Below are 14,401 nucleotides of genomic sequence, written 5' to 3' on the forward strand. Positions count from 1 at the left end.
TTGAGGAGGCCCAGTAAACAAACGAAACACCACTATTAACCCATCACCCATAATGTGCAATCGTAAATATACTATGGCAAAATATTTTAAACTGGGTTTATGCAACAGCAAATACATATTCAAGAATCACAGATCAATGGCAGTGATGATTTATATATACGAGGAAGTGAATGTGTTCAAAAGGCTGCATCATGGAAAAGACGAAAAAGGGCCTTGGAGAGATGTCTGAGAAGTGGACTTGACTAAAGGAGCAAGAGTCATAAAGAATTAATAAGGGCTGCCTAAATCAAAGAACAGAGGGGTGTATGTGTGAAGGGAATAGCCGGGGACAGATACTAAGTACCCAAGGCTGTGCACAAGACTTTAGTCTTAAATGACTCTGAAATGTGTGCCTCAGCAAAACAAAGATGGTCGTGAGTGTGGAAAATCTAACCTTGGAACCAAGCCCTTGTCTCTCATTGATAATGGGCAAAGGGTATCTCTAGTTCCCTCTTAGCATGGTAAGCATGAGCAAATCAGTGCCAAACAGGATATTCTTCAACTTTTCACAAACATAGATCAACAGACTGAATATACTAACCTCTTCAAATGATTTTTTCTCAATTGTCTGATCCAGCTTCTGGTCAGCAACATTTGTTGTAGGTAACTGGAAGAAACAAAAAAAGAACTAACATTTACAACAAAATAAAATTGTGTGTGGGGTAATTTGGCATTTGGATTTCACAAATCATTGACGTTTATCTGATGTGGTCACTGCGTTTCTAATGCCCCTTACCTCCTAACATTGGGGATGGAGTCATAAGTGCAAGTGAGAAAATAATTCTAAGATATAGAGCTATGGAAATACCTCCACAAGAAATACATTTGGGTGATGGGAAAAAGAAAGGTGTATGAGTAGCCTAAAAATTGTAACAGTATATACCTAACATAAAATATGATGGAATGAATGATTACAATTAGTCTAACCACTGGCAGTCGCTTCGTGTAGCATTCCAACCCATCATTCTTTTGTCCACCATGCTATTTCAGATTAAACCCAGTGATATGCAAAATAACGATTGGCTGAGACTCAGCCCCGAGTAATTAACAATACCTGAAATTAGTTCAAATGTTCTATCAATCACTTTCTTGTATACTACAGTATATAAATCTTTGTTGAAAATAACAGATTTCTAGAAAAGGATGCGATGATAAAATAGACAAGTGAAGAGGTAGAGATTGAGAGATTTGGAATTAAGAGCTAAAGTAGCCAGCGTCTTTTAGGATGCAAAGAGGAAGAAGAAGTGGTTTCAAGGGTTAGGTGAAGGGGGAGAAGTATGGTATATAGAGGTAAAGGAGTTAAGAGTCAAGGGGAGTTAGGGGGATGAAAATATGCATGAATGACAATGAATGGCCTTTAGAGTGCCAATATTTACCAGGGTGAACAGCCATGCAATTTAACTCACTTTTTAAGAAATCCTCTCTGAGCCAGTTAATCACTTAATCTACACTGAACTGGGAACAATGTTAGATTTTAGTATAAAAACAGTATACATATTAGAGAAGTAACTGCTTACTATGCCACTCATGGCCTTATCCCTATCCACTATAGTTGGAGGCCATCTCTAATGATAAAAGAGATAGTCAGAAAGAGTTCTCCATGAAAGACAAACTATGGTAATTATTGAAAGTTTTCTCAGGTGCAATTTTTGTTTTTATGACCAAATTAAGTGCAATGGTGTCCTTATGTCCACAAGGTCAAACCCATATAAAAGCAGTGTTGGACATGTTGTAAGGGTATTATACTGCATTTGGCATTTGTTAACCAATAATACAGCATTACATACTATCGAAGATAATCATTTTATCACCAACTAGCAGCCCGTCCCGACGTTGTCCTTGTATGAAGAGTTGAGTGGGTGACAGGTCGCGCTAGAGACGCTGCGCGTGTGGGAAAGTGCAGTCAGTTTGGAGGTTAGTGTACCAGCAGGGCCGCTTAGTCGCGTCAGCCGCCGCTTGAGGCCGGCTTCAGCCCTGGTTGATGTTGTGCGCCGTGTGTAAATTCGTTTATGCAGAGAGTTGAGTGACAGCGCGCAGGAGACGCTGCAGTTGTTGTCTCGCAGGCACGCTCAGTGGCGTGTGCCCCCGCTTGAGGCCCGGCTCCAGCGGCGACCGTATTACAATGCGAATTATTTGACCCTTGAAAGTTATTTCCCGGTATTATTATTTTTTTAGGACCCGCATGGTGTGAAGGCAGGAACGTAACGGCAATTTAGTAAGGCACCGACGGCATTGGGCCCCAGACTGTTTGACACGCACCCAGCACAAGGCACACACTGCATTCGACCCCATTATGTGCCACGCCCCCAGCACAACATGCAGGCCCACAAGTGATTAGAGCGAACGGTTACTTACCACGCCTCCAGCAGAACGCAGACGCCCATTGAACGCATACGCCCAGGTGCACGATTGGCATCATAATTTTTGAATGTGGCACGATTGTTGGCGGCCGATTACCGCGCCCAATGTCCACGGCCCTTGCTCCCGTACAATTCCGCAATTGGCGCGCCCATTGTCGTTTGTCACGGCCCTTGCTCCCGCGCAATTGCGCAATTGGCGCGCCTCCAGCTGAACTCAGACGCCCATTGAACGCTCTTGCTCCCGTACATTTCCGTGCCAATTGGCCATGCCCCTTGCTCCCGTGCAATTCCGCAATTGCCGCGCCCATTGTTGTTTGTCTTGCCCCTTGCTCTCGCGCAATTGTGCAATTGCTGCGCCCATTTTTGTCATGCCCCTAGCACACGCCCCCAGGCTTTGTCATGCCCCCAGCACACGCCCCCAGCACAACGCATACGTTAAGGAACGATTTTTTTTTGTCGTTATGCCGCGCCCCGCCCACGCAAACGCCCACAAGGGACTACTTTGCTGGCAAGGTTCTTTTACCTTTCAAATATATATGGTGGCCATCTGTATAGCCTATGTCCTTCTGCTGCAACTGCCCTTGCCAATGCTGTATTGGGTGTTGTGATTGGTGCTGTGGTTACTGAGATTACCCGCCTCAAAGGTTAGGGCTCTCTCTTTATAATATTAGTATAGATATAGATATAGACAACAGTTCATGCTAATTCCACATTGTTTCTGAAAATTCATTTTTATTATCTTGTTTAGGTCAAGCAGAAATCATAGTATAGTTCTGCCGCTCATGTCAACACCCTTACCAAAGCCATCAAGTTCAAAGAAAAAAAAGTTCTATTTGCACACTCCTGCATCTCTAACAATCATCATCAGTTGGCATTGTAGAATGTTTGATGATAAGGGTTTATAGATATATTATGATGTAATTCACCGGGTGGCCCATTTAGGATACTCAAACTGAAATCACTCATGTCTTGTACATTTTTACATGGAAAGTTCAGACTTTGAAATGTCAGCAAAACTTGTGGGAATTCTTTCTGCATGGAACTTCCCATTCCGAGCTATGACTGTGTTATTATCTGGAATTTGTGGTACTGTCACTCATTTTATATGAATCCTCAAACAAATTTGAAAATTCATGGTATGAACATCACTATTAACTCATTCCCTATAATGAGTGCTCGTAAATATGCTAGGCTCAGGATTCACTGAGGCAAATTAGCTTGAAACTGGGTTTATGGAACAGCAAATACGTATCCAACAATCTCTGATCAATGACAGATACGAAATACATATAAAGAAGTACATGCCTTTAAAAGGTCACATACAGGAAATTGAAAATGAACTTGGACAGACAGTACTTCCTGTATGAGGGGTGGGCTGGACTGAAAGACCAGGAGTTATAAAGAATAGATAAGGGCTGCCTAAACCCTTTGGTGTATTTGTATACCGAGATAAAGCGTTGAATTATGACACCAAAACATGGGGAAGTTTATAATTTATTGGGATACAGTGCACGTCAGTGGACGATCATGGACTTATCCCAGTTAATTTGAAGTCCAAAGAATTGTCCAGGTTTAATTATCTCTCTTAGAACAGGGTTTTGGTTGTCCACAGGATAAACCTTTTACAGTATTATGTCCCTGGCATATAAGGATGTGAGGAAGGTCTGCTATGACTTTTGAACAGCAATTGACAGCTGAAAAATAGCGTGCCAGACCCTATAATTTAGCACAAGCGCTATGATAGGTCTAGATGGTGCTGCTGGAGGAGGGCAAACACCCAGGGATCGAAGCACCCTTACAACTAGGGACATAGATCATAGGTTGCCTGTGCCAAACAAGAATGTGGAGCATCTTTCCTACAAACAGTTCCATCAGTCCAACAGTCATAGAATGCGGGAGCCCCACAATGTGCAAATCATTGTGGAGTGACCATGGCTCGAGATCTTTGTTTGGTGTGTGTTATGTTTAAGGATTAGTACTTCCATCAAGACGTTTTTCAAGGCATTGATGCATTTTGAAGTATGCAGCAGGGCCATGCCCCAATTCAGATATGTCAAGTTCTGCGCCATTTATAAGTTCACCAGCTCTGTCCAGGTGGTGCTGCATGAAGACAGCTCGCGATATAAGTGTATATATTTTTTTATCTGTTGCCTGCAGGCTACTTTGCATATTTAGGAGCAATGTACAGATATCTGGGGAGCCTATGTTGGTGCCCCCCTCACCCTTAGGAGAGAGGAGCCATCCTCATCATCACTTTTTGCTTTTGTTTTTTTTTCTCTTCAAAAACTGGTCATTGACTGCTGATGATCAATTTTATCCACTTGCTATGCTGCGGGCTGGTAAGTAAATGGATCAGCACCTCTGCGAGAAGTCAGAGTCCCGGAGCAAGTCCTGCGGTGCAAGATTTGCCAGGGGAATAATGAGGGGTACAAACCCAGATCTCAAGGGGCCTACTGTGTTAAATTACAGTTGAACATGATGGTGGAGAATCCAAACAATCTATAGAGTGATATTAGGGTATAAACTCTAGGCCACAGAATGTTCCACAGTGCTAGTGTTACTGTAGTGGCGCAGGGATGGCTCACCTATAAGCGCCGGTACTGCCAGCAGTGCCACGGGACAGTTTACTCGATCCAAGTCCCCAGTGTTGAGGCAGGTGATCACACAGTGGTCCGCACACCTTGCAGCGAGTCAGCATGCCACAGCAGCCCCTGTGCACCCCAGCTGCGGCCACAAGACTACGGTAGCCACGGAAGCACCCAAACCCGGACAGTCAGCCTCTCACCTTGCTGTGCCACTCCACCCCCATGACAGACGCCAATATCTCACTGCTGCTAGGCTTACTCAGGTCCCAGGAAGTAGGCTTGTAGCCCGCAGGAATTCACAAAGAGGCAGCTCCACTGGCCCGAGCGGTTGTTGCGGGCGTGCCCCAGCCACACTCCACAGCACACAGCTCTGGTTTCCAGCTGTCCAGGCATGCCTACACACCACCTTCCAGCACCCTGCAGAGGGTGGTAGTCAGTCTCCATCGCCTAGCGTCAGGTAAGTGACTGAGGCAGGTCAACGGACTACCTCCCCAGTGGAACACACCCGACTAGGCTGCAGTTTCGCAAGACCATGACTGAGTTCTGCTAGGAGAAAGTATCATCTCCAAAATGGGTTCTGTGGTACCACACTGTAAGCAGGAATAAGAAGAGTGAGTGCCCTTTAGTGGATGTGCCTTTCAGGGTGAGCCCGACATTAAACACTTTTAAATGTCAGAGAAACTTGCAGAAACACAACCTCTCCATGGAACTCCCCATTCTAAGCTATGAATATGTTCATACCTTGGATACCTTGGGTGGGCATTTTGTCACTAATTTGTAGTTGTGTAGGTCATTTTTCATGAATCTCTAAATGAGTTTGAGGAGTCCCAGTAAACAAACTGAACACCACTATTAACTCATCACCCATAATGTGCAATCGTAAATATACTATGGCAAAATATTTTAAACTGGGTTTTTGCAACAGCAAATACATATTCAAGAATCACAGATCAATGGCAGTGCTGATTTATATATACGAGGAAGTGAATGTGTTCAAAAGGCTGCATCATGGAAAAGACGAAAAAGGGCCTAGGAGAGATGGTACTTCATGTCTGAGGAGTGGACTTGACTAAAGGAGCAAGAGTCATAAAGAATTAATAAGGGCTGCCTAAATCAAACAACAGAGGGGTGTATGTGTGAAGGGAATAGCCGGGAACAGATGGAGTAGTTTCTGTCCTGTAACTCCAGTTCTGTAGTAGGGGTATCTCTGTTATGGTAATAATCTAGTGAATAGTCCCGCCCATGTGCGTGGACCCGGGAGCAATCAAAAATAATCTCTTAAGTTGTCAAAACATGCAGAACTGCACAGACACTTAAGAGAGAATTTAAAGACAGATAATGCAGCCTATATCCACAGGCTACACTGTCCTGTACTTCAACTAGAAATTCCACCAATCAACCACAAACAGCACAGCCTGCCCAGGTTACTCCACAGAGAAAAACCTTGCCTTTAACAGCAAAACCCTCTGGATTGATAGAGAGGAAGAAGTGGACAGACAAGCCCCATAGGCTGCCATTATGTGGCTCAGAACAGGATACTGTGCCTTTAAGAGAACTTTCCAGAAGTCTCACAGTATCCCAGAATGCACTGCAGGTCCCTTTTACTTTCAGTTCTTTCTGAAGGCGTAACATGCCAGACCTGTAGCATTCCTTACATGAATATCTCTAACCACCGGGGAGGAGGGCGGGCGCTTATGACTATAACAGAGATAACCCTACTACAGAACTGGAGTTACAGGACAGAAACTACTCCTTCTGTAGTAGGGGATCTCTGTGTATAGTCATAATCTAGTGAATAGAATGGCAAGCCCATCCCCACACCAAAGCGGCGGTGGAGAAAAAAGAAATAACACCACTACTGTGCAAACAGATTTCGCAGCGAAGCCTGCCCAACCTGAGCATCTGCCTTGGCATCAGTGTCCAGACAGTAATGCTTAGCAAAGGTATGGACCGACTTCCAAGTGGCCGCCTTGCAGATTTCTGCAATTGGAACATTACGCAGCAAAGCAGTCGTGGCAGCTTTGCCCCTGATGGAATGAGCCTTAGGTGTACCCCCTAAGGTCTTATTAGCCTTTTGGTAACACAATTGTATACAGGACACAATCCACCTCGAGATGGACTGCTTTGAGGTAGCAAGACCAGTCCTGACAGCTCCATAATTGATAAACAATTGGTCTGACCTACGAATATCTTTGGTTTTATCCAGATAAAATTTCAACACCCTCCTAACATTCAGGGAATGCAGGGACCTTTCCGCTGGAGATGAAGGGTTCTGAAAAAACGTAGGTAAAGTTATGGTCTGGTTAACATGGAAATCAGATATAACCTTTGGAAGAAATTTAGGGTGAGTACGCATAACAACCTTAGCAGCATGAAATACAGTATAAGGTTCTTGGCAACACAACGCCTGAATTTCACTCACCTTGCGGGCCGATGTAATGGGCACGAGGAACGCCGCCTTCCAGGATAGGTGCTGCAACGAAGCCTTATGAATAGGTTCAAAAGGCTCCTTCATCAATCTGGACAGCACCACGTTCAATTCCCATGAAGGTGAAGGAAGCCGGACAGGAGGGAACACTTTCTTCAAGCCTTCCAAAAAATCTTTGATCACAGGGATCTGGAAGAAGGAAGTCTATGAAGGGCATTTCCTGTAGGCAGTCAGCGCAGCGAGATGAACCTTAATGGAATGGACATTAAGGCCAGACTGCGCCAAATGTAGAACATACGGAAGGATATCATCTTCCTTACACGTCGTTGGGTCATAGTTCTTGGACTTGTACCAGATGCAAAATCTCTTCCACTTGTAAGCATAGGAAGTCCTGGTGGAAGGTCTCTTAGCCTCCTTCAGTATGTCCATACAATCTTCTGGTAGATTCAAATGGCCATATTGCACTATCTCAGGAGCCATGCCGCCAAACTCAAAGATGAGAAGTTGAGGTGCACTATCTGCCCCCCGAACTTTGTGAGAAGGTCCGGCCAGCACGGCAGCCGTATGTGAGGAAGGAGAAACCGGTGAAGCAGGTCCGTGAACCACCACTGCCTGGGCCATTCCGGGGCAATCAGGATCATCCGCGCCCTGGACTGGGACAGCTTGATGAGCACAGCCGGAATCAGGGGAATGGGTGGAAAAGCGTACAGAAAGCTGTTCGACCAGTTGATCCATAACGCATTCCCCAGTGTCCCCGGCTGGTAGTACCTGGAGGCGAAGTCCCGGCATTTGCTGTTTTCGGCGATGGCGAACAGATCTACGTCTGGAGTCCCCCACCTTGCGAAGACTTCTCCTAGTACTTCGTTGTTTATGACCCATTCGTGGTTTATCTGAATCAGTCTGCTCAGTGCGTCGGCCTGAACATTCTGCACACCTGGCAGATGGGTAGCTGTTATCGTCAGTCCTCTGGCTAGAAGCCAGTGCCAGATCGCCTGGGCCTCCTGCGACAGAGTGTGCGATCTCGAGCCCCCCTGCTTGTTGAGGTACTACATCGTAGTCGTATTGTCCGTCTGTACCAGCAGAGAGTTGGTCTGGAAGGACGGATTAAAGGCCTTCAGTGCCAAGTGAACAGCTCTGAGTTCCAGGAAATTGATGTGATAAGTGGACTCCGTCGAGGACCACGTTCCTTGTATCTGTAAGTCTCCGGAGTGCGCCCCCCAGCCGTGGAGAGACGCATCCGTCACGATAGTCTGTGTGGGAATGTCCTTGTGGAGGGGAACCCCTCTGAGGAGATTCTCCGCTGAACACCACCACTTCAGAGACTGAAGAGCATGCAGAGACAGTTGTATCTTGTCGTCCCAAGATCCTTTCCTCTGATCCCACTGATCCTCCAAGCACTCCTGCAATGGTCTCATGTGCAGCCGCGCGTGTAGCGTGAGGAAGATACAAGAGGCCATCGACCCCAGTAGAGAAGACACCGTCCTCACTGTTGTAGATGGAGCGGTCATAAGAGCCTGAGCCTTCCCAAGGAGTGATAATCGTCTCTCCTCCGGAGGAGACACGCTTGCTGACAGCGTATTGATGGAGGCTCCCAAGTACTGTATGCACTGGACCGGAGTCGGGACAGACTTGGACATGTTGATGTGCAACCCCAGCTTTTCAAGAGAACGCACGTCTTCTGGAAGTGCGCTTGAGCTTCCGAGAAGGAGGAGGCCTTGATCAACCAATCGTCCAGGTACGGGTAGACAAACACCTTGTTCTTCCTCAGGTGTGCAGCTACCACTGCCATGCACTTCGAGAATGTTCTGGGCGCGGACTTCAGCCCGAATGGCAGTACTGTGTACTGATAATGATTGGCGCCGACTTGGAATCACAGGAACTTCCTGTGTTTGTGTGCAATGGGCACATGGAAGTACGCATCCTGTAGGTCTATAGCGCAGACCCAGTCTCCCTGTTGCAGCTGAGGATAAATCTGATGCAACGACAGCATGCGAAACTTCTCTCTGCGAATCCACTTGTTTGCTTGTCGCAAATCCAGAATGGGCCTGAACTCGTTCTTGTCCTTCTTGCAAACCAGAAAGAACCGGGAGTACAGACCTCTTCCCCTTTGAGACAGAGGTACGTCTTCTATCGCCATTTTCCTTAACAAGATATCGGCCTCCACCTGGAGCTCGCGCAGCTGAAACCGCGAGCTGACCGGAGGAATTGCTGGAGGCGGGCTGGTGAACCGAAGACTGTATCCGTTGCAAACAATATTCAGCACCCACTTGTCCTGAGTAATTTTTCTTCACTCTGCCAGAAAAAATTGAACGCTTCCCCCCACCGGAGCTGGTAACGGATGTAGGGGAAGTAACCTCTCAGGGTCGAGACCCAGCAGGGCCTTTGTTCGCTGCTGCGGACTGCTGGCCGCCCCTGCCCTTCTGGCGCTTCTGGAAGGGCCTTCGGAAATGCTGCTGCTGTTGTTGCTGCTGTCCTGAAGACTGCCCACGCCCTCTGCCCTGCGACCAAACCGTCTCTGGAATGGGCAGTAGGTCTTCTTCTCCTTGGGCTTCTCCAACCCGACAGCCGTCAGGGTCTCGGCCTCCGCCTTCATGCGGGCCATCTCGTCATCCGCATGCTTGCCAAACAGGGTCTCCCCCGAGAAAGGCAGATTGGCCACCTGCTGCTGAGCCTCTGGCTTGAGCGATGTAAGGCGAAGCCAAGCGTGGCGTCTTTGGTTGACAGTACCCATGTGCCGCCAGAAGAGACACATCAGCCGCCACGCTGATGAGTTGGTTCGACACCAGCATACCCTCCTTCAGAATCTCCTGAAAATCCTCTTTCTTCTCTTGAGGAAGGAGCTCAGCGAATTGTTGGAGGGACTCCCATAGAGCTCGATCATATCGCCCTAGCAAAGCCGTGGCACTAGCTGCCTTCATCGCAGTAGATGCCGTCCCACAGACCTTTCTGCCTGCCGAGTCCATCCAGCGGCTCTCCTTATCAGGAGGTACCGTAGAGGACTGAGCGGTGGCATGCTGCTTCCCAGCCACCGTCACTATGACAGAGTCCAGTGTCGGATCCATCCGAAGGAAAGCCGGGTCAGAATCCGGGGCCCAGTACTTCTTCAGGAGCCTGGAGGGAGCAGCCTTCGTCACCGCGGGAGTGAGAAACAACTTCCCGGCGGGCTCTACCAATCCTGGTACTAAAGGCAGCAATGGCCGAGACAGGTGCTTTTTGTGGAGCGTCTCGAAGATCACGGACGTCGTGGGCGTAGGCACCGTCACTGTGATGCCCAACTTAGCTGCACCCCTCAGCAGAACATCCTGGAATGTGACGATGTCGTCTACGGGCGACACCCTCGTCCCAGGGGATTCCGACACAGTCGGTGAGTAGTCCCTGGTCCCAGAAGAGTCCGTGTGGGACTGTGATATGCGCCTCCTGTGGCGTCGTCTTGATCTCGTGGATGACCTGTGACGACTCCGCGATCTCCCTCTCCTTGGCTTCGGACGCTCCACAGGCCTCACAGGAGTAGTCGACCTTGGCCTGACTGGGGGCCTCGGCTGAGGGGTCCCCTTAGGTGGAGTCGGGTACCGTGGCAGTGAAGCTGTCCTTGGAGGAACCGGAGGCGGTCCGCCAGGTGGAAGCCGAGGAAGAGGCTGAGGCTGAGGTTGAGGCTGAGGATGAGGATGAGGATGAGGCTGAGGCTGAGGCTGAGGCTGAGGCTGAGGCTGAGGTGGAAGCGGAGGCGGGGGGAGTCTGCGGTGGAGGTTCCTTGGGCAAGGGAGGAGGTGGTGGGGTCGACCTCGGCTTAGGAGGCGTATACACCTCAGAGTACACCGAGCCCGGTGACTTTCCCTTCTTCCTAGGCGATGGAGAGTCCCCTATTGGCACATGCCGCTGGCTAGAATGACCCCTGGCGCCAGAACTCCTTCTGCGCCTCTTTGGCGTCGAAGAACGTCGCCCCGACGGCGACCGTCGGTCCCTCGAACGCCTCCTTCTTGACGGCGAACGCCTCCTCCTCGAAGGCGAACGCCTTCGCCTTGACGGCGACCGTCTACGCCACGACGACGAGCGTCTCCTCGACGCCGAACGCCTGCAAGACTTCGACGTCATCCTCGATGTCAAGGATCCCCTTGACGACGACCTCCTCCTCTTCGCCGACGGCGAACGGCGGTGTCGCCTCGACGGCGAGCGCCGACGCCGGGCCACCTCTCGACGTCGATCACTCGACGACGACGACGATGAAATCGTCACCGGAGATCTCGACGGTGGTCTATTCAGTTCCCTCGACGCCGAGCGCCGACGCGGCTTCGACCCAGAGCCCTAGGGAGACGGGGAACAGGCTGCAGTCATCCCTCTCGACGCCGTCGTCGATGCAATCGACGCCGACGGAGAATAGGGACGTTTGTTTGTCTTCCTGCCCCTGGGAAGCCCCCCCAAAGGCCTCAGCATGGGCAGAGGAAGTCTGCCCAGACCTACCTTGTGCCTTCAGTCTTCTGTCTTCCAGGCCTTGGAGCCTGATCTTCATCCTATCTCTCAGGGTCCTGCTGGAGAAGCCCTGGCAAATGTCACACTCCTCTGGGACATGAGATGAGGGAAGGCAGATGATGCACACCTCGTTTGGGTCCGACTTGGCCTTCTTCCTCGAACACTCTGGGTATTTGTCAAACAAAGCAGGCATTTTGACAAATAAAAGGGTGTTCAGAAACACACACAAGGAAGAGAGCACCAAGTACTTCAAATGAAAACACTCAAACACTTGAAAAAGGGAAAAATCACCAAATAAACCCTTAGAAAGGGAGAGCTCAATGCTCCAGGATCCTGCTAGCAGGAGCCGGAAAAAAGAACTGAAAGTAAAAGGGACCTGCAGTGCATTCTGGGATACTGTGAGACTTCTGGAAAGTTCTCTTAAAGGCACAGTATCCTGTTCTGAGCCACATAATGGCAGCCTATGGGGCTTGTCTGTCCACTTCTTCCTCTCTATCATTCCAGAGGGTTTTGCTGTTAAAGGCAAGGTTTTTCTTTGTGGAGAAACCTGGGCAGGCTGTGCTGTTTGTGGGTGATTGGTGGAATTTCTAGTTGAAGTACTGGACAGTGTAGCCTGTGGATATAGGCTGCATTATCTAAATTCTCTCTTAAGTGTCTGTGCATTTCTGCATGTTTTGACAACTTAAGAGATTATTTTTGACTGCTCCGGGGTCCACGCACATGGGCGGGACTATTCACTATATTATGACTATACACAGAGATCCCCTACTACAGAAACTAAGTACCCAAGTCTGTGCACAAGACTTTAGTCTTAAATGACTCTGAAATGTGTGCCCCAGCAAAACAAAGATGGTCGTGAGTGTGGAAAATCTAACCTTGGAACCAAGCCCTCGTCTCTCATTGATAATGGGCAAAGGGTATCTCTAGTTCCCTCTTAGCATGGTAAGCATGAGCAAATCAGTGCCAAACAGGATATTCTTCAGCTTTTCACAAACATGGATCAACAGACTGAATATACTAACCTCTTCAAGTGATTTTTTCTCAATTGTTGGATCCAGCTTCTGGTCAGCAACATTTGTTGTAGGTAACTGGAAGAAACAAAAAAGAACTAACATTTACAACAAAATAAAATTGTGTGTGGGGTAATTTGGCATTTGGATTTCACAAATCATTGAAGTTTATCTGATGTGGTCACTGGGTTTCTAATGCCCCTTACCTCCTTACATTGGGGATGGAGTCATTAGTGCAAGTTAGAAAATAATTCTAAGAAATAGAGCTATGGAAATACCTCGATAAGAAATACATTTAGGTAATGGTAAATGGACAGGTGTATGAGTAGTCTAAAAATTGTAACAGTATATACCTAACGAACAAGTTACTTACCTTCAGTAACGCTTTTTCTGGTAGATACAGTATCTGCCTGTGGATTCCTCACTGTAGCAAGGTGGATATCTGACTATGGTTGCCCCCAACTTTTTGCCTAGTGTTTAGCTGGTTTTTGACCTAGTTGGCCTGGGGCCCTGCTATTCAGGACCCCAGACTAATTGCTCTCTCTGTAAAATGGACTCCATGTACCATAGGTACATACCTAATTGGATGCTGGGTCACCTTATCAGCCCCTGTACAGTGTCCCTTAGGTACCCAGGGCATAGGTGTACCCAGGGCCTACCAAGGGCTGCAGCATGTATTATGCCACCCCTGGCTGGCCATCCAAACTGACACAACTGGCTGCTAAGACAGCAGGGGCAAGGTGTTGTAATCACCCTTTGCTGTAGATATAGTATGCCTATATCTAACCCCAAAATGGACCCATATACTCCTATAAGTCACTCCTATGGCAGGCCTTATCAATCCTGAAGGCAGAGTGCTTGGAATTATGTGATATGGTGCTCTAGCATGAGCTGAGCCTGTCTACAGCTTTTGGAACCAAGTCCTTTAGCTGTTTCCATGATAACGCTATACCATATACTTTTAAGTGCATTATAATCCTCGCGGTTATTGCTAACTTTGGCACAGCATTATCAAAACATGTCAAGTAAGGTGTCATACGAATTGGAATACTACCCCCTCGCCAGTTCTGGCGACGGGGGTAGCATTCCACCCTTTTAGAGGGACACGACATGTATGTAACTGTGAACCCCGGTTAAAGTTAAGCAGAGCCTCAGCATCACAAAATGGATGCTGCCACCACAGACACAAGCCTGACCTCCTGCTGCTGGGAGTCCTTCTAGCGAGGGAGGCCTGGACAAAGGGTTTCCTGCCTTGGGAGGTGCTTGCACCACCCCAGACAGGATTTTGTGTATTGAGGTAGGGAGGCCTGAAAGGAATGAGACATGCCTGGGGCACACAAGGTGTCCCTGTGCATACCCCGGTTCAAACCAGTTGCTGGGGCACTCCAGCCCCAGCTCTGGCGCGAAACCGGACAAAGGATAGGGGGTGTAACCACCCCCCTTCCTGGTCCCACCCATGGGAGGGACCTAGTCACTAGTGCAGCCCCCTTTAGCAGGATAAAGGTAGGAGCT

At 48.3% G+C, this 14,401-nt stretch overlaps 1 protein-coding gene across 17 annotated transcripts in view; it reads right to left on the bottom strand.

The window, feature by feature from the left end:
* The window catches only part of LOC144823305 (uncharacterized), a 559,034-nt gene that overhangs the window by 436,615 nt on the left and 108,018 nt on the right, over positions 1–14,401 (bottom strand). For 15 of the 17 annotated variants that reach the window (XM_078681830.1, XM_078681766.1, XM_078681801.1 and 12 more), the window contains 2 exons: positions 12,902–12,967; positions 581–646 (listed from right to left, as the gene is read on the bottom strand). The exons of 1 other annotated variant lie outside the window; for it this stretch is intronic. In XM_078681830.1, coding sequence (XP_078537956.1) covers positions 581–646; positions 12,902–12,967 — 132 coding nt within the window. The remainder of the gene's footprint in view (positions 1–580; positions 647–12,901; positions 12,968–14,401) is intronic. One more of the 17 variants, XM_078681741.1, reaches the window with a different exon arrangement.

Source organism: Lissotriton helveticus, chromosome 1_1, assembly GCF_964261635.1.
Source record: "Lissotriton helveticus chromosome 1_1, aLisHel1.1, whole genome shotgun sequence".
Taxonomy (NCBI): Eukaryota; Metazoa; Chordata; class Amphibia; order Caudata; family Salamandridae; genus Lissotriton; species Lissotriton helveticus.